The sequence below is a fragment of the Diabrotica undecimpunctata genome, chromosome 7 (genome assembly GCF_040954645.1).
Source record: "Diabrotica undecimpunctata isolate CICGRU chromosome 7, icDiaUnde3, whole genome shotgun sequence".
NCBI lineage: Eukaryota > Metazoa > Arthropoda > Insecta > Coleoptera > Chrysomelidae > Diabrotica > Diabrotica undecimpunctata.
In genome coordinates this window covers 93,043,028-93,062,573 of record NC_092809.1, presented here as the reverse complement: position 1 = coordinate 93,062,573, position 19,546 = coordinate 93,043,028, and the positions used below count along the sequence as shown (strand labels likewise).

Genomic DNA, 19,546 nt, shown 5'->3' with positions numbered 1-19,546 from the left:
ACTGTAAACGCTGCTTGCTGTAAACGCCGCTTGTTGTAAATGCCGTTTTACAAATATCTCAGATGAGATACTGCATACAAATAAAAAAACAGTGATTACTCTTATCAGAACCGACACATTACATTGAGTATAAATCACTTTTTCTAACAAATTTTTGCCGGCTTCTTCAAACTTCACGCCGACGTCTGTTCTCAATGATCAACCATTCAAACCTCACTTTTAACTGTAACTATACATTTAACTTAACACTGCTACACATTTTCCATGAAAAGGGACAAAAAACTAGAAAACATTACAAATTTTAGGTACAATTTGTACCAACGCTGAAGCCAACTCAACAGCGACCTCAGCGAGAGTGATGCAATTATCTTTGAAATTCATTCGCCCAACTTAGTATAAACAAAACATATAAACGGGAATATTTATTTGAAGCGCAGAATATTAAGCGGCTTCGATCAAAAGAAAATACCAAAGAAATACGCGTCCGTGATATATTAACAAACTATAAAATGTGTTTATATCAACTCGGCGACGCAAACAGAATTGAAATCATTTTTGAGTGTAATAACGTATACGAGGGGATTTCAATATATTCCAAGAAATTTAAAAATGCTACAAAAGAAAGGAAAGTAAAAGGATATTACGATAGGTCAGCAAGAAACCTACCAAGTCTGTTTGTTGAGGAAAATGTATGTTATAAAAAGTTTCCATCATCACCGTGGTTACAGGTACTGTGATACAAATAGGTCCTTTTCCAAGGCCTGCCTTATTATTATTACTGCCTACCAGTACAATTGGTAGACATAATACTGAAGTGATAGTTAAGCATGAAAATAGTACAGCAGATAGTTCCACTTTGCATGAGGCTCCAAATATGAACAACATTACACCAATTTCATTTCAAAGTAATAATAATTCAAATGTTAGCTTAAATAGGTCACACAGACAAAATGTAAATAATCAAGTGCTCGAATAGTAAATAGGCCAAAAAGATTAATGTGGCAATGTAATATTGTATATTTAATGTGTTTGTATAGTTTAGTTTTTTTTGTTAAAAAAAAGGGGCATGTTATGTTGTGTTAAGTTCTAAATCTAGCTTAATATTTGTAAACTTACCTTAACATTAGTGACATGTCAAATAGAAGAAGAAGCCCGGGAGTGAAAGGGAAAGACAGACATTGACAGTCGACAGACTGGTCTTGTGGATCTTTAGAGATAATTATGTATTAGTATCAGTTTGTCTTGTAATAAATAAAATATACAGAAATGAGTCGTCTATTATAACAAGCCCACAGAGTAGAACAAACATTCTATATGATAGACAAGTCTTCAAGGAGAAGTCCTGGAGACTTGAACATTGATATAGAGTTAATTTAAGTAATAAAAAAATATACTTACACTGTACATCAATAGATGCCCGAACCAGCAATACATTGCAATTTGGCATGTTACGACGTTAAAATATGAGATAAGGAGAATAAAATGGATGCTCCTGTAATCGCTCTAAAATATAAATATTTTTTTAGTTAGCACAATGGGGTTTGTCAAACTTGTAAAAATTTTAATTTGCATGACACAATAAATTATTTCACTAATAGAGGTACCTACCATAAGTTACAAAAGGGAACATGTTAGTGTATTTAATTTGTTAATATTCGCAGGCAATGTATATCTTGGGCTATAATAATAATAATAATATCTGAGCACTACGCGCCTCGTAGGTCTCTATTATTTTGCATTCCCTTTGGTGAGTTGCTTTTCTTTCCCAGTTCGTTACGTTGAGTCTTCCCATATCTTTTTTATCTTTCTTTATTATTCTGGGAATTCCAGATGGAACCATTCCGTGAATATGGCCCAATCATCCACGTCTTTGCACCTTAATTGCTGTTAATACGTTAGATTTTTGGTAGAGTTCAGTTCGGACGTTATTTGTTCTTTTTATCCATTGTATTCATTTAAGTTTTTCCCACCAAAGATTTTACGCAGTCTTTTTCGCTCCCATACCAATAACCACTCTTAATGTTATTGTTTTGTGACCCGTGTTTCAGAAGCATACGTCATGAATAATTTTGCTCTTCGAGATATATTTTTGCTTCTTAACAATCTATTGAAAGCATATATTGCGCAGTTGCCTGACATAATTCTTCTTTGTATTTTTTCTTCTAATAGAACTAAAACACATAGAAAAGGATACGTGGATTGATAACCTGAAAAAGCTCTATGCAGAGGAAGAACAAACAACGCTAGAACCGGAAACACCAGAAATTACCGCAAATGAAGAACTTAATATACATGTACAGGAAGTTCGGAAAATACTTGAAAACCTAAAGAACAGAAAAGCAGCAGGTAAAGGCGGGATACCAAACGAATTTCTGAAAAATTATGGAGCAGCAATGATAGAACAATTAATAACATTAATTCTGCTACTATTCAAAAAAGGAGATAAAAAATAGCCAGAAAACTACAGAGGTATAAACTTGTTAAATACTACGCTAAAACTTACAACTAAATTTTACAAGTGCTAATAAATCAGAGGATACGTTTAGCAGATAAACAATAGGGTTTTCGTAGTGAAAGATCGTGTACAGATGCAATATTCGTTATAAAGCAAATTACTGAGAAATCACTAGAGTATAATAGACCAACATGTCTGTATCTGATTGACCTAAAGAAAGCGTTTGACAGAATAAGACTCAAATATATTATCTTGTGTATAATAGAGAAGTTCTCCTAATTATTATAAAAACTATCGAAAACATCTACCAAAACAACAAAATGGAAGTCAGAATAGATAGATAACTTACAGAATCTATAGAAGTAGGCAGCGGAATAAGACGAGGGGATTCATTGAGTCCCATGCTCTTCAATTGGATCATGGATAAAATCATCAAAAGCGTTAACAAAGGAAGAAGATACAGAATGGGAAACAAAGAAATAAAAATACTCTGTATTACACAACGCAATATTGATAGCCCAAGATAAAGATAGTCTGCAAAGACTGGTCCACAGATTTAACATAAGAGCAAAAGAATTTAATATGACAATCACATCTCAGAAAACTAAAACAATAGTAGTCAGCAAAGAACCAACCAGATGTAAAATAGAAATTGATGGCATCAGTATTGAACAAGTAATGGAAATAAAATACCTGGGAATTGCATTGTCTAGCTATGGAGACCTGGACAAAGAGGTAAGAGATCAAGTACAAAAATAAAATTGACTGGCAGCATGCCTTAATAACATTATATAGCGAAATAGATACATTAACACTGAGATAAAGTCAAGAATTTATAAAGCCAGTGTAAGACCAATATGACATATGCTCAGAAACAAGACCCGACACAGCCACAACGTAAAGGCTACTGGAAACTGCAGAGATGAGAGTACTGAGAGGAATTACAGGAAATACGCCGAGATATCGAAAGAGAGCTGAAAACAGTAGAAGAAAATATAACGTACAGTGTATAAATGAATTAACACAAAATAGAAAAAAATAATGGAATAACCACATAAGCAGAATGGAGGAGACCCGTGTCGTTACAATAGCAAGAGATAAGTCACCAATCGGCAGAAAAAGTATCGGACGTCCGCGCAAAAGATGGAGTGACAACCTTCCATAGAGGTATTAATCCGCCAATGAACAAGCAGAATTGCTTATAAAGAGAAAGAAGAAGAAGAAGAAGAAGATTTTTTCTTCAATTATATTCTCTTGAGAAGACTGTTTCTATTAGTTCTATTGTACTTCTAGCTAAGATTATTAAGTCATCTGCAAATATTAAGCAGTTAGGTTTATTGTGGTCGATCAGACCTGTTCTATTAATGTTTGCTTGCTGGAGCTATTACACAGGAAATGCTCTAAAAGACACTTTGGTTACTTATTTTAATTTGAAAATATGGACAAACTAACTGATTTCCTTAAATAACTTTATTCACCACTAACAACACAATTTTTGCCATTAAGGGTTTGGAATGTGCATTACTTTCTAACCTTTTTGCTGTGTTTCTGCCATTTATAGGCCAGAAATTTTTTCTAATAACTACTATATTGTTATTTTCAAATGATGCTTAGCTAATAACAAGATGGGTTGTTTCTTATCAAATTCAAACTTAGAATTACATATTCTTTCACCAACTATTATTTTATAAGCAACGAGTCTTGAGTTTGATAAGACAGGAGAAATCAAATGAGATATTTAAAATAATTAACTGCATGACTCTTCAGAGAGAGAGAGAGACAAGCACTGTGAGCCATGCCAATAAAGATCACAAATTTTAATAAGAGAAGGGCTTATTTCGTGTGAATGCAAATCATAATTGTTTATTATGATAAACAATTATTAATACGTCCACTTGCATCAGTTAACAACCATAAACCAGCACCTTCTTCTTCTTTTTCAGCCTTAAGTAATCCAACTTTTGTGGTCTTCCTCTGCTTCTCTTTACTAACCATGATCTCCATTGTTGTATTTCGTGGTTCCATCTTTTATTGTTTAGTCGGGCCTTGTGTCCTGCGAAGCTTTCTTTTTAATTTGGTATCATGTTCTCCTGCGCCTTTTACTTTGGTTTTGTTTCTAATCCATTTGTTTATTTTTTTTGTGCCTTTATTTTATCCATATTAGACTTGGTGAGTGTCCACGTTAGTGAACTATACGTGAGTATAGGGAGGATACAGTAAAAGTAAATTCTGGTTTTCAAATATTGTTCTATTTTAGTGCTTTTCAAGATCCAACTTAGTTTTCCAAATCTTGCCCACGCTAACCTTATTCTTCAAGTTCATCTTAAGATCTACTTTTTCCGAAACTTAAAATAGTTGCGTCATTATGATCAGTGGTTCTTTGAAACTCGTAGCGAATGTTACAATGTCATCAGCGTATCTCAAAATGACTCAGTTTTCTTCCATTAACATTTATTCCTTTATCTGCCCAGTTAACGTCTTCTAGTGTGAATAACTTTGTTAAAATAACATCTCCCTGACGAACTCCTCTGTTGATTGGTATAGCTTTCGTTTTCGCATCTACTTGTTTTTTTCATTTTAGCTTTCTTGTAAATATTATGTACGAGCATTCTGTATCGGGAGTCTATCCTGCAGTTGTTGGCATTCTCTATTAGCGTTTTGACTGTAAGAAGATAATCCGCTGTACTGTAACCCTTTTGGAATCCTGCCTGCTCTACCGATTGATAGCTCTCGAGCTTCGATGTTAATCTGTTAGTTATTACTCTCATAAACAATTTGTACATTTGGGATAGCCAATGGGATTTCCCATTGAAGGATAAAGATAGTAAAAATTAGACCATTGTAAAATCTGAAGTCATCTAAGGAGAGACACTTTTCCACTGATATTTTTGCTCTGTTTTGTTTACAGTTTTATTCGAAAAACCTCATTTTTTATCTTTCTTCAACAGCTTTAATTAGTTTTCTAAAATTCTTCTTCCAAATCTAGTGAATTAATAGCACCATAAAGAATTCCTGGTGATTACATTTTTAAACTTGATTTTAAAGAAGAAAAATTACTCTGTTTTACAAACTAATTTATAATTAACTTCATACAAATGATAATTTACATTACTTAAATTAAATTTAAACTTACCACTACCATTTGAAACCCCGTTGAACATATAACCAAAACGCTGCACAAAAATTGAACGAATATGCCTCTTGAAAAAACATTTTCAATGTCGTTAACTAAACTGTAAATATATAGGAAAACTGTTTAAGATCATAACACTGAATTTTACATTCAAAAATTAATGATATAACGATTACAGTTTAATAAATAACATTACAGTTAATTTTTAATAATAATAAACGTTTACAAATATTTGACATTTAAGCAGAATATTTTTAAGTATGCCAGAAAATTCCTACAGCGAAAAGGTATCCCTAAGGTCTCTGCTGTGCTTCTTTAAGTACACGGGACCAGTTTACAAGCTACTCGCTGGCTTTTTCACAAAGCAAACCACTTATTTCAGTACACTCGATAAGTTCACTCCGTTGGTTGCTTGTAAAAACTCTCCGAAAAAAATTGAACTGCCGGCAACTTTACAAGCTATTCGTCGACTTTTGAGTAAGCCAGTTCGTAAACTAGCCATTTGTACTCACAGAAGCTTGTGTACAAGGGGCTAATAGCAGACCAAGATGTCGGAGGAGCTGGTTCTAGCAAGAGTTGCAGTTGTAGTTGAAGTGATTAAAAAGGAATTAATTAGACGACAAAATGTGAAACGAAAGGGTATAAGAGAAACGTATGGGTGAAACCGTGAATAGGACCACGGCGACGTTCTGATTATGGTGCATCTAATACTTAACTGAAAGAGTTGAAGAACAAAGGTCCTTTGGTTTATAGAATAGAATGGAATAAAAATATGCTTTATTGCCACTGAAAATTGTACAATTTAATGGATAAAACTGACAAAAATTAAAAAAATAACAATAACAATTAAAATTTACTAAAATTACATAAATCGTCAATAGCACAAAATAAAACATAATAAAATATACAATCCATTGCAAAATTTCACTAAATTGCAAATTGCATAATAAAATCTTAAGAACGTTTACGAATAAGTTTAAGCTGCTGCATGTGATACCCAAATATATATAAAAATAGTTTGTTGCGTGTACCTAAACCTACTGTAATTTCTTAGTTATTCGTTAAAAAACTCTTCCACTGAATAATATGGTCTTTCAGATAGATAGGCTTTTGTCAATTTACGGAACTTAAGGAAAAAAGTTGTAGATTTAAGTTGCAAAGGGAGATGGTTATATAATTTTTTTGCCGAATATAATATAGATTTCTTTACTAACTCAGTGGACGGGATCGGCAAATACACATCAAAGCTTGAAATTCTGGTGGAGTAGTCATGATTAGGTCTTGCTGGAAAAACATATAGGTGTTTACGAATTATGCAAACAGTTTCTAGAATATATAGAGAGGGAAAAGTTAAAATCCCGTGATTTTTGAAGTAGCTTCTGCAGTGTGTTATTCTACTGAGGCCAAAAAGATATAATAATAAAGAAATACTTTGTACATTTTTAAAAACATAAAATATTACTGGTGTTACACTTTATTTTCACAATAGAATCTAAGTAGGATAATGTAAGGAAACCACAAATAGAAAATTTCCGCAATAATCTCTTTTTACAGTATTGTGTTTTCAGAAGCACTGTATGCTTATTTGCTTTAAGAAAATCGTATGTTATGTAAAACACATATTAAGTTTATAGACTGACAAAGCTAGTTTGAATTTTGCTAAGTTATAAGTCCTTATAACTTAAAAATTCGATAATTATTAATGACGATCGGTGACCTACGCACACCTTATACTTCAGTAAAGAAAAAAAAAAAATAGCAGAAAAAATTTTATACAGGTTTTTGAAAAATCTAAAAGGTTCGTTTTGTTTTTTTTTAAACAATTATAAACAGTAAAACAAATCGTTGCATATAAAATGTTTCTTATACTGTTTCTTATTTTTGAAAAAAAAATGGTTCAAACCAATGTTTATAAACTAAAAAGTCAGCCCCTTTTTAAACGTTTTTTTAAATTCAATCTTAGAATTGAAGCCTCAAAGAATCTCTTTCGATCTGCTAAATACATCTAGAGTTGCAGATTGGGCAAGTAAAGGTGTTCAAATAATTGCTGTCGTTGGGATAAACAAATTGAATAACTTACAAACTATTCAGTAAATCTAGCTGAGATTTAGCAATCTTTAATGACTCATTAATTGCTATAATTTCAAGTAGTTATATTACATGTTATTATTAAAAAAAAAGTTATTACCATTCATAAATTACTGCAAAATAAAGGTTTTTAAAAAATATTTTGGTCAATTGTTTATGTATTTTAATTCAGAAACTATAATAAGTTCTACAACTTCATTTTTTCATTTTTCACTAAAATGTATAGCTGGTTACTGAAAAACTGATATGACTCTTAAAGCATATTTTGTAGAAAATTGAGCAGTGTATTTTGAAGGATAAATACTTATTATTTACATACTGTCACTGTCACTGCCAAATCTTAAAATTTGTCATATAACTTATTCTGTTCAACATCAAAAAAATGGCTGCACATGCTAGCAAACTAAAATCAAGAATTGTAACGATATTAGAAGATGGTTGGTCATTATCTGACGTAGCGAACCATTTTAACGTAAGCAGAACAACAGTTTTTAATATTAATAAAAGATGGAGAGAATCAGAAACTCTGGAAAGAAATCAAGGTTCTGGAAGACCAAAAATATCTACTGCTCATGAAGATCGTACGCTTTTGGAAAGATTAGGAGAGAATCCTTTTGAATATTGTTCTGAAGCTATTTTCTTGTGGCATTTTAAATTAATTACTATTTAATTGGGAATAAGCCACAATTAAAGGTTAAAATACATTTATTGACGTTTCAATTTCCACTTCGGAAATCGTTCTCAAAATACAAACATTAGTTTGTATTTTGAGAAGATATATATATATATATATATATATATATATATATATATATATATATATATATATATATATATATATATATATATATATATATATATATATATATATATATATATATATATATATTTTGCCATAGCTCTTTACATTCCGAGAGCTCAGCCTGGATAAGCAATTTACCGCCCTACTGGTCGGGGAGAGATTTTATCAAGGCAATCCATTTGGCACTGTATTTGGCAATCCGTTTGGATTTGCATGGCACCTTTAATTGTTGGAGCTCGCGGAACATGGTGTCCGTGAAATTCTCGTATCATGAGAATTTTAAACCTTTCAAGGTTCGACGTCCGCAATTTTATTACAAAGGCAATTCAAGGTAGTATCCACATTCATTCATAGTCATTTTATGAGGTCCTAACATAAATGACTTATGAGGATTTCACTTCGAGTATGTATACCGGCTTCTTTCCTATCGTGGGATTTACGTTCGTCTAGTTAGGGTTTTACTGCTTGACCACGTAGATGTTTGTATTTTGAGAACGATTTCCGAAGTGGAAATTGAAACGTCAATAAACGTATTTTAACCTTTAATTGTGGCTTATTCCCATTTAAATAGTAATTAATCCTTTTGAAGATGCGAAAACTGCAAGCATTACCTATACCCCAGTTTCTGGGAAGAAAACCAACAACTTGGCGCCGAATTAAAGCATCGCGTCTTAGGTATCAAACATCAGTAAAAAAACAAGTTCTTACACCACAACAGAAGCAATCGAGAATTATATTTGCTTTAAACCATCAGCTACAAAATCAAGATTTTTGCGACAGGGTAATATTTATAGATGAGAAAATTTTTTAATCTTTCACCGCAAAATCGGTGTCTATAGACCAGATAATAATAGATTTAATCCTCTGTATGTTGATAGATATCGAGCACCTGGTCATTTTAGCACCAATGTATGGGGATCGATTTCATCTAGTCTAGAGGAATGAGAATGATATGGCGTATTGATGGCAGGTTTGTTGGGCAGTCTTATCTGAATATTTTTGAAAACATCATATTTCCCAGTGTGGAACAGTTGTATCCAGAAAATAATTTTATCCTCCAACAAGATCATTGTCTTGTTCACACTGCAAATATAATAAACTCGTGGCTCCAGAACAACATCGAAACCTTACCATGCCCCAGCTACAGTCCAGATTTAAACCCAATCGAGAATGTGTGGTGGATATTATAAAACGGTTGTATCGGCGTAATTTTATACTTCAAAATTCTAAAGAGCTGTGACACGGTATACAACAGGTTTGAGAAGAGCTCTTTGAATAGGACAACTTCATAGTTCCTTTCACGCAGATACGCAAATATTAATTTTATTTTTACATACCTAAATTTAGTATAGTTTTGGTCTTCCAGGCCCTCGTTTTCTTTTGAGAGTTTCTTGTTCCCCTATATTTTTTATTACTAGAAAAACTGTGCTTCTGCTTATGTTAAAATGTTTTGGTACCTCTGATAGTGCCCAGTTATCTTTTAATTTTTTTACAATTCTTGCTTTAATATATTTTGAGTTAAGTCGTTTGTTTTATTTCTTAATAATAATAAAAATAATATCAACCCTATTGTATGTAAAAACTATCATTTATATACTCTTTTTAAAATGCAATAATTCAAAATAATATCAAAATTTAGACCTTAATAATTATTACGATTTATGAATTAACATATATGTAATCAATTATTTGTTGTTTGTTTGTTTATTTTATTGTCTATCATAATAAATATAATAATAATGTCAGACCAGTCAAATACACTGCTCAAAAGGATCAAATCTTACTAAGAGTCGTATTAGTTTTTTTTAGGAACCAGCTGTACTAGTAACGTCTTACAGGTAAACATGATTTTTTCACTTTTTAAAATAAAAAAAAAAACAACAAAGCAAAATCAGCTGTACATCTTCAAGGATTTATAATCAGCTATCGCTGATATACCTTTTAGAACCTTCAAAAACCTCTAAAGATTTTTCAGCTTTTTTTCCTTTACTTGGCTATAGTTTTTGGCAGTTACAGTGGGAATGCTAGTATCTACGGGCAATGACAGTGATTATGATAGTAAAATGATAAAATGAAAATGTCAGTGGGGTCCATTCGAATATTAAATTTTTTATGCCTTAACGTGCATTTTTTAGAGAACGCAATTTTATTTTTTTTATAAATATGTTGAGTGGGTAAGTATAAGTTTAAGTTTAGGTAAGTGGGGTTGCCGCTCTTGTTTCCCGGCTGCCATCTTGGAAAAAGTGAGAAAAGGGTTTTCGCTCTGTATCTCGTAAACTATCAACCCTACAAAGAATTTTATCAGACATTATTTGTAACAATTTAAATTGTCTACAATTTTATTTTTAATACTTTTAATCGTAAAATGGAAAATAAAAAAGTTATAAACAAAGATAACAAATTTTTCTGGTAATTTTACAATAAAATAAAGAACAATATTATAATGGATTTTGCAATGATTTATTTTCACTACAAATTTTTATAATTTCATTATTTTTGTGGGTTTTACAGCGCTTCGAAGTTGAGCGGATTCTTGATTACTCGTAAGCCATCTCGTGCACACGACAAAGATAAAGTTTAATAAGAGCATCTTACCAATATTATTCTAAGATAAATTTCTTGGTAATGAAAAAAACAAAACAAACCTAATAGACTTGACTTTATTGCAGATACAGTAATCATCTGTTCTGCGCTTACTGCATTACAAGCCTATCATTCGGTGACTGTAACATAGTAAAGGATATTGATATTCTTGTCTTGCTCATCGTATTACGAAGGGAGCAGTCTTGTACAATGATAATTTGTTTTGGTTTCTCAATTATATTTGGAGTTTTATTTTCATTGTTCTATTGTCATCAACAAGGGAAGTTTCTAACTTGTCATGGATTGCAAAACTTTGCAAAAGCCATGCAAAGAAATTTCCATTGATGCTGTCCTTAAATATGTTTTTCCAAACAAACTCGCAATCTGGTACGGAGAAATTGTTCTGTCAGGATTATTTCTTAATCAGTTTTCGATTTGTTGGCAGCAATGTGTCTTTAAAGGTCCCAAGAAGCTACATCTAAAGCTTGTATCTTATGAGTTGAGTGTGGGTGAATAAATATTACAATGATATTATTTTCTCGAGCATTTAATTATTGGCATTTAAATGTCTTGTATTACAATGACAGGATCTTCAGCGGATGGCTTAGTAGAGGAAATAAAATAATCCACGCACTTCATAAATAAGTAGGATTAAAGCCACCCAGAAGGGTGACATCTTCCAATTGTTCCATGAGGTGCTCCATCCATTAGCTCTGCTTTAAATTTTTTCTTGGGAAGATCATCATTGGGAGAATGTAATGCCCATTTGCATTTATACATATTACAATTGTGTGACTCAATTGTAAAACAATTGTGCAAACAAGTGAAACAGTGCAAACAAGTGAAAATCTTTTCAAAGTTGTTAATTTTCTAATCTGTATTTTTTGTTTAAAGTTATATATCTTTAATATGATTGTGTTGGTTTGCTGTTATTCCGGACTCGTCAACATTATAGACCCAGCTTGGATAACATTTTATCTCTTTTAGTTCTGGTTTCGGAATATCATAAAATTTCTTAAGATTTTCTTTAGTAAATTCTTTTATTCTAGCTGCATATACACCGTGTGGCGTTCGAAAAGAAATATTTTTGTTACTCTTTAAAATCTTCCGTAGCTATTTGCTCCTTGTAGTAGCCTGCGCTTTAGAAAATGAATTTGCAAATTGTTGGCCAAAGCTAAATAAAAAACTAAACGGCCTGTTGAAGTTAAACTATAAAACCTCCTTTCAAATTCCAATCAGTATGCAACCAACTCTTTTTCTAATGCTTCAGAAAGCACTTGCTTGGCAGTATAGCCGAAATTGCGGAGGCCATGTTTGCCTTACTTCATTGTTTTCTTTTTTTGGGGACATTCGCTAACAAAAATTTTCTTTAGAATGGATACATAAAACGTTTCTTATATTGGATATCCAATATTAAGAATACTTTTATGTCCAATATTAGGCACATTTCTAAATTGCAGGTTAGAATTTTTCCAAGATAAACAGACAAAGAATTTATCACTAAAAGTACATAAATATAATATTAAATTTTAAGTTCTTACCTTATTTGAAATATTTTTAGCACTAAAAATAGGTAAACACAAACAATTTACTGATGTGCGGTTCAATAAATTTGCAAGTATGCTGAGATAGTCCAGTCGTCAGAGAGTTGACCCCTAAAAATCATACGAACACGCTGAATTTTGCCGAAAATATTAATTTTGGGACCTCAAAAAAGATGCAAAAAGGTTTACTACTTTTACCTCCGGATTTCCCCCTAAAACCTCCCTCGTAGGGAGGTAAAAACGCAAAAATTCGATTTACCAAGAATCTGTACGCCGCAGAAAAAAATGTTTCAAATAAAAAATGTAGCTGAGATAATTTTAAACAAAAATTTTAATAAGCGCTTTTTATGTATAATTAACCGCTCTCTGAGAAACAACGCTTGAAGCGACCGTCGATTTTGAATGTAAGTTACGCGCGCGAAATCAATGTTCAATAAAATTTGTATCAGCTCGACAGTAAAAATTCGATATCGTTTGATACAAGTGTCCTCTCGACAAAAATCAAGATGCGTTTTAAAGGCAAAGAGTGCAGCTTTCGTTTGCAGTTTCCGTGTTTTGCCAAGAATAAACTCAGTTTTTATAAAGGTGTTAAATAAATAAACGTGGCGCGACTTTTGCACTTTTTAACATTGTATGTTTCCCCATACTTTTTCAGGAGATACTACCAATATTAGTGGCTTACAAGATCAGTAATTCATCAAAATTTTACAGAAACATCCTAAGTTAGCTAGCGGAACAGCATTATTTCTTAGTGGGAAATCCAAACCATCTTTGCCACTGTAGTCGGCGAATGTTTTTTCGTCTGTTTATATGGTGGAAATAAAGACGATTCTCTAACAGCATGAAATACTTCTTTACCTCCTAAAATGGCGGCCAGAAGATAAGGGTGGCGACCCCACAAACTTAAAATTAAGCTTTTACTTACCACCTCCACACATCAAAAATCAGAAATGTATTCTCAACGTAACTTCTCAATGGACTATAATAGTATCAGCGAGAATGAAAATAGTAGTAAAAATTATAATAATTATAATAACAATGACAGATACCGAAACTGTAAAACTGTTTCGCAATCTTGTCGGATGATTGAATATTACTGTGATATTTTATCCATGTCTTACAACAAATTTATATAAACCTTTACATTATTAGTCCAGTCATCAGAGAGTTGACCCCTAAAAATCATACAAACAAGCTGAATTTTGACGAGAATATTAATTTTGGGACTCCAAAACATATATAAAACGGTTTACCACTTTTACCCCCGGGCTTCCCTCTGAAACCCTCCTCGCAGGGGGGTAAAAACACAAAAAAATCGATTTATTCAGAATCTTTACACCATAGAATAAAATATTTCAAATAAAAAATTTAGCTGAGATAATTTTAAACAAAAATGTTTATAAGCATTTTTTGTGTAGAATCAACCGTTTTCTTAAAAAAAGGCTTTAAGCGATCATCGATTTTGCATGTCAGTTGCGCGAAATCAATGTTTAATAAAATTTGTATCAGCTCGACTGTAAAAATTTGATACCTTTTGATCCAAATGTCCTATCGACAAAAGTCAAGATGCGTTTTAAAGGCAAAGAGTGCAGCTTTTGTATGCAGTTTTTATATTTTGCCGAGAATAAACTCAGTTTTGATAAAGTTGTTAAATAAATTAACGTGGCGCGATTTTTACTATTTTTTACAATTCTCGTGGGATCCATAAAATTGATCACTTTCATTGACCAGTTGTAGTAAAATTTCCATTCTTAGAGATCAATATTTAAAACCTATGACATGAAATTTCAATTTTGAGTTGTGGTAACAAATATGAGGCATCTGAAATATGAATAAAAAACGCAGAATTTAATGTATTACATTAGAAACGATCACACGTCACGGGAAATGCATTTAAGAAGACGGTTTTGGGTGTAACTTATTACAGAAGGTTTGTTCTTTTGTTGTGTGAAAGTTTAAATAAAGTGTTTTTAAGCATATTCCAAATGCTTCACATTTGTTGACAAAACTCAAATCTAAAATTTTATGCTATAGGTTCTAGTAATCGAAACTTCATAGTGACCAGTCTATAAAAGGGATACATTGTATTGACCTCGTGAGAATCAGCAATTATTTATTTAACACCTGTATAAAGTCTGAATTTATTTGCGGCAAAATACAAAAACTGAATACGAAAGCTGAACTCTTTACCTTTAAAACGCATCTTAATGTTTGTCGATAGGTTACTTGAAACAAAAGATATCGAATACACATTTTATTGAACATTGATTTCGCGCACGTAACTGACATGCAAATCGACGGTCGCTTCAAGCGTTGTTTCTAAGATAAAGGTTGATTCTATACAAAAGTGATAATAAACATTTTTGTTTAAAATTTTCTCAGCTTCATTTTTTATTTAAAACATTTTTTTCTACGGTGTACAGATTCTTGTTAAATTGATTGCCGGGGGGGGGTTAGGGGGAAGCCCGGTGGTGAAAGTGGTTAAAAATTTTTTGCATCTTTTTGGGGTCCCAAAATTAATATGCTCGGCAAAATTCAGCTTGTTCGTATGATTTTTAGAAGTTCAGTGGCATTTTCGTCTCTGACGACTAAAGTATATTTATCAACTAGAAGTCAATAAAATATCAGAAAAATTCATACATACCTAATGATTGCATTGTAATAATGTATGCATGCTCTGATTTTCTGTTTGGATGACATTTCTTCAATTTCTTCCTTAACATCTACAGCAGTTGTGATACTATTTTTTAGCCGTCGTTTTAATATCTCCGTCAGAGCTGTAGCTAAAGTTATCAACATTATATTTAAAATATCGATGTTTGAGTTAGTCCATGCACCAATTGAAAGACCGCTTAGAACCAAAAACCAAGTGTAAACATAATATTTTTCAGTATCAATAGGAACCCAAATTGGTAATGGCAGATCTTTAATTTCACCAGGCTTGTGGTCTAATATAGGATAGAGGCCGAAGAATACAACAGCGAGAAAAATGAAGAATCTGAATATTTTCGCAAGTATTTTAATGCCATTCACATAATCAGCTATTAATTTCTCTTCAACCTCATCAACAGAAGCCAACAAAGGATTTTCAAGACCCTTCTCAATAACTAACAAATATTTTTTCATAATTATAAAGTTGACCAATTTACACATAAATGCTGATTGAGTCATACAGAACAGAAGGGTGTCTGATAGTTTAACGACATCAGATAATTTTGTGTACAGATATACTAGGATTAGGATCCATTCAAGCCATGAATATGTAAAGAAAAAGGTTCCCCTGATATAATAGTACATCCTGCTCCTCTTGGACACATCTTTAATTGGATAGAAACCTCCAAGTATGAGGTAACTTTTCTCTATATCGAACGCTTCTGCCAGATTTATACGCTGAAATAAAATATTTGTAATCAGTTAAACGTTTAGAAAAAAAGTAAATATATATTTATTATTTTTAACATACATAACATGTACTCTGTAAAAAATGTAAAATTGATTTGGCAAACAATCAGTCACCAAGCAAAAAAGAACTTTTGTATTCAGGTAGAAAACTTTATATTATTCAATAATGGTGAGACCTAATTATATTGAGGACGAGTGTTGTAGATATTTCTTGTCCTCAATATAAGACAAACTTCTAATTTGATTATTTTAAACACTGATTAATAAATCTTCGTCGAAGCAGGTACCAATTCGATGTCGAAGTAATTGTAGAATGTGAGTTAAATACTTTTATTTAATTTGAGCACAGTTACCAACACTTTGATTTTACAATTTGTGTTAATAGACCAGGGAGGATCTGTTTTGAGGTGGAGGTGAGAGGTGGCGTTCAGATTTTTGCAGAAAGAGTTAGTTATTACTTCACATAACATTATTAAAAAAATTAAAATATTTAAAAATTACTAAAAACATTCATGTTTCTACTTTTCTTGCTTATAACTTTAAAACAATTCATATTGAAACAAAGACGGCTGGTTAATACATAATGATTTAATTTACTGCCCTTGCTGCAAAATAGCAATAAATACAACAGAAAGTGGTACAGTAAGCGGTACTGTAGACTAGCGTGAAGCTTCATACTATGTGTTCTGTATTTTTAAAATTTAAATAATATTTTTAAAATTTAATAAAGTAATTTTATTATTTATTTCTTTTCTATATTTTAAACAAATTCAATCAAATATTATGTTTGCTCCTCACGCCACCTGTTAACGTATTAACAAAGCATTGAAGCATACGTTGTTTAGTTATGATAAAACTGTAAAATTCAGACCAAATATTAATAATAAAATATAAAAATATTATAATAAATAAATTTCATTTGATAGTACATTTAATTATTTAACTACAAGGAAAGGCAGAAACCTACATTGATCATTCCAGAAAAAACAATTCATTCTTTTTATTCACAGGACAATCAACATACTGGCCAGCAGATAACAACAAAATTTCGGATCTTCTAGATTTTGCAATGTTTAATTTTGTTGTACAATGTTAAAATAGAGCCTAGTTTTGACCGAAGTTCGGTTCATAGCGCCATAATAATAACATTAAGCCCAACTATAATATACAATCAACAGCCATTAAGACTATCTAACAAAAAAAAACTGGGAACAATTTGGAAACACCATTAACCATAATATAACGTTAGATTACCGAATAAAAGAATCTGATGAGCTGGAATTTGACGTACAAAAGCTAACAGCTGTAATACAAAACGCTGCTTGGGAATCTACTCCTATAAGTAAAAAGAGTAATCCTGAAGACAACAATGTGCCATTACATATCAAACAAATTCTAACCGAAAAAAGAAGAATGCGTGCAAATAGGCAATGGTCTCGAAGATTACTCGATAAGACATAGCTAAATAGACTGTTACACAACTAAAAAGCAACTAAAAAATTCAAGAAACCGACACTACCAATTCCTCCAATAAGAAAACATGATAGAAATTGGGCGCAGACTGACAATGAAAAAGCTAATTTTTTTCAAAAAGCTAATTTCTTTATTTGCAGAATATTTAGAAAATATATTTACTCCAAATTTAGACAAAAACATAAATGATGATTTAGTTAGCGAATATCTATGTAAATGTACACTACCAATTATCACCTCCAATAAAAGTATTCTCCTCATTCGAATTTCGAAGAATAATAGTGAGTACCAACTCTCACAAAGCCCCAGGATACGATTTAATCGATGGGAGAATCCTAAAATATCTACCCAGGAAAGCAGTTCTCATGCTTTCTTACTATTATCTATAATAGAATGCCGCAGTTAAACTATTTTCCAAACCAGTGGAAATATGCTCATATTATAATGATTAAAAAACCAGGTAAATTGCCAAATCAAGAAAAGTTTGGAAGAAAATACTATGTGTGCCTCAGTATTTCTCGATCTTCAGCCGATAAAGTCTGGCACAACGGTTTGCTATATAAATAAATTCTTTACTGCCTAGTGATATGTACCTTATCCTGAAGTCCTATATTAATGAACGTTCGTTCATAGTAAACATCAATAATGATTTCTCAACCTATCACTCAATTCCATCCGGAGTTCCTCAGGGAACTGTCATCGGTCCCTTCCTATACCTAATCTTTATTGCTGACATACCTATTACAGATGACATCACATTGGCGACTTTTATTTTGCCGATGATACAGCCGTTTTAGTTTCAAAGACCCAGACATAGCATCTGAAAATCTGCAAAATTACTTGCATAAATTAGAGAATTTGTTGACAAAATGGAAAATTAAAGTCAATGACGAAAACTCAGCCCAAATCACATTTACAACCAGAAGACGCACTTGTCCACAAGTTAGTCTAAATATTGCGTCCATTCCTGCAGAGACGTTGTGAAATATCTTGGGTTGCATTTGAACCGAAAGCTTACCTAGAAGCAACACATTAACGCCAAAAACATATAAAATTAAAACAAATGAATTGGTTACTTGGCAGAAAGTCACAATTGTCATTGGAGAACAAAATACTGCTTTACAAAGTCATACTAAAACCAATATGGACTTACGGCGAAGAACTTTGGGGCTATACCAAGCCTTCATACACAAAAATTTTACACACCGTCCAATCAAAAACATTGCTTATGATAGCTAATACGTGAGCAATGCAACTATCCACAATGACCTAGGAACACCAATCGTAAAAGATGTTATATCACTTCACGCCCACAAGGCCAAAATTCTTAATTCAACACACCACAGCCAAATTATCAGTGAATTATATCAGCCATCAATGGAGGAACGAAGACTGAAGAGGATTTGGCCAGAAGACCTGGCCTAACCTAACCTCACCTGACATTGGTTACATAGGAGAACTGTCGCTGGACGGTACCCAAATCAAATCAATATTGTCATCACATTTACTAATTACTCAATGTACTGTTTATCAGTAGTTTGTAAATATGCATGTAAAAATAATTAATATATAAACTAAATATGTTTAAAAATGAGAATTGTATTTAAATGAAATTATTTTAACACCAGAATTATTCTTCTTCTTATTTAAGTGCCATCTCCGCGACGAAGTTTGGCAATCATCATGGCTATTCTGACCTTCGGAGCAGCTGCTCTGAACAATTGCCTTGAGCTGCAACCAAACCACTCTCATAGGTTCTTCAACCAGGAAACGCGTCTTCTTACTACGCTCCTCCTACCCTATACTTTTCCTTGAATTATGAGTCTCAAGATGTTGTATCTTTCGCCTCTCATCACATTGCCGAGATATTACAATTTCCTTTCTTTTATTGTATCTTCCATTTCCCTTTCTCTGCCTATTCTCCTTAACACTTCTGTATTCGTGACTCTATCTACCCATGGAATCCTTAACAATCTTCTAAATGTAGACATTTCAAACGCGTTAAGTCGATTTATTGTATTCCGGTTTAATGTCCATGATTCAGCTCCAGAGTAGAGTACACTGTG

General features: G+C 32.2%; 1 protein-coding gene across 1 annotated transcript in view; it reads right to left on the bottom strand.

Annotated features, from left to right (window-relative positions):
- The window catches only part of LOC140446858 (odorant receptor Or1-like), a 40,460-nt gene that overhangs the window by 14,621 nt on the left and 6,293 nt on the right, over nt 1-19,546 (bottom strand). Inside the window, exons 2-4 of the mRNA XM_072539434.1 lie at nt 15,250-15,995; nt 5,589-5,688; nt 1,399-1,503 (exon numbers count right to left, since the gene is read on the bottom strand). Of these exons, the coding sequence (XP_072395535.1) occupies nt 1,399-1,503; nt 5,589-5,688; nt 15,250-15,995 (951 nt within the window). The remainder of the gene's footprint in view (nt 1-1,398; nt 1,504-5,588; nt 5,689-15,249; nt 15,996-19,546) is intronic.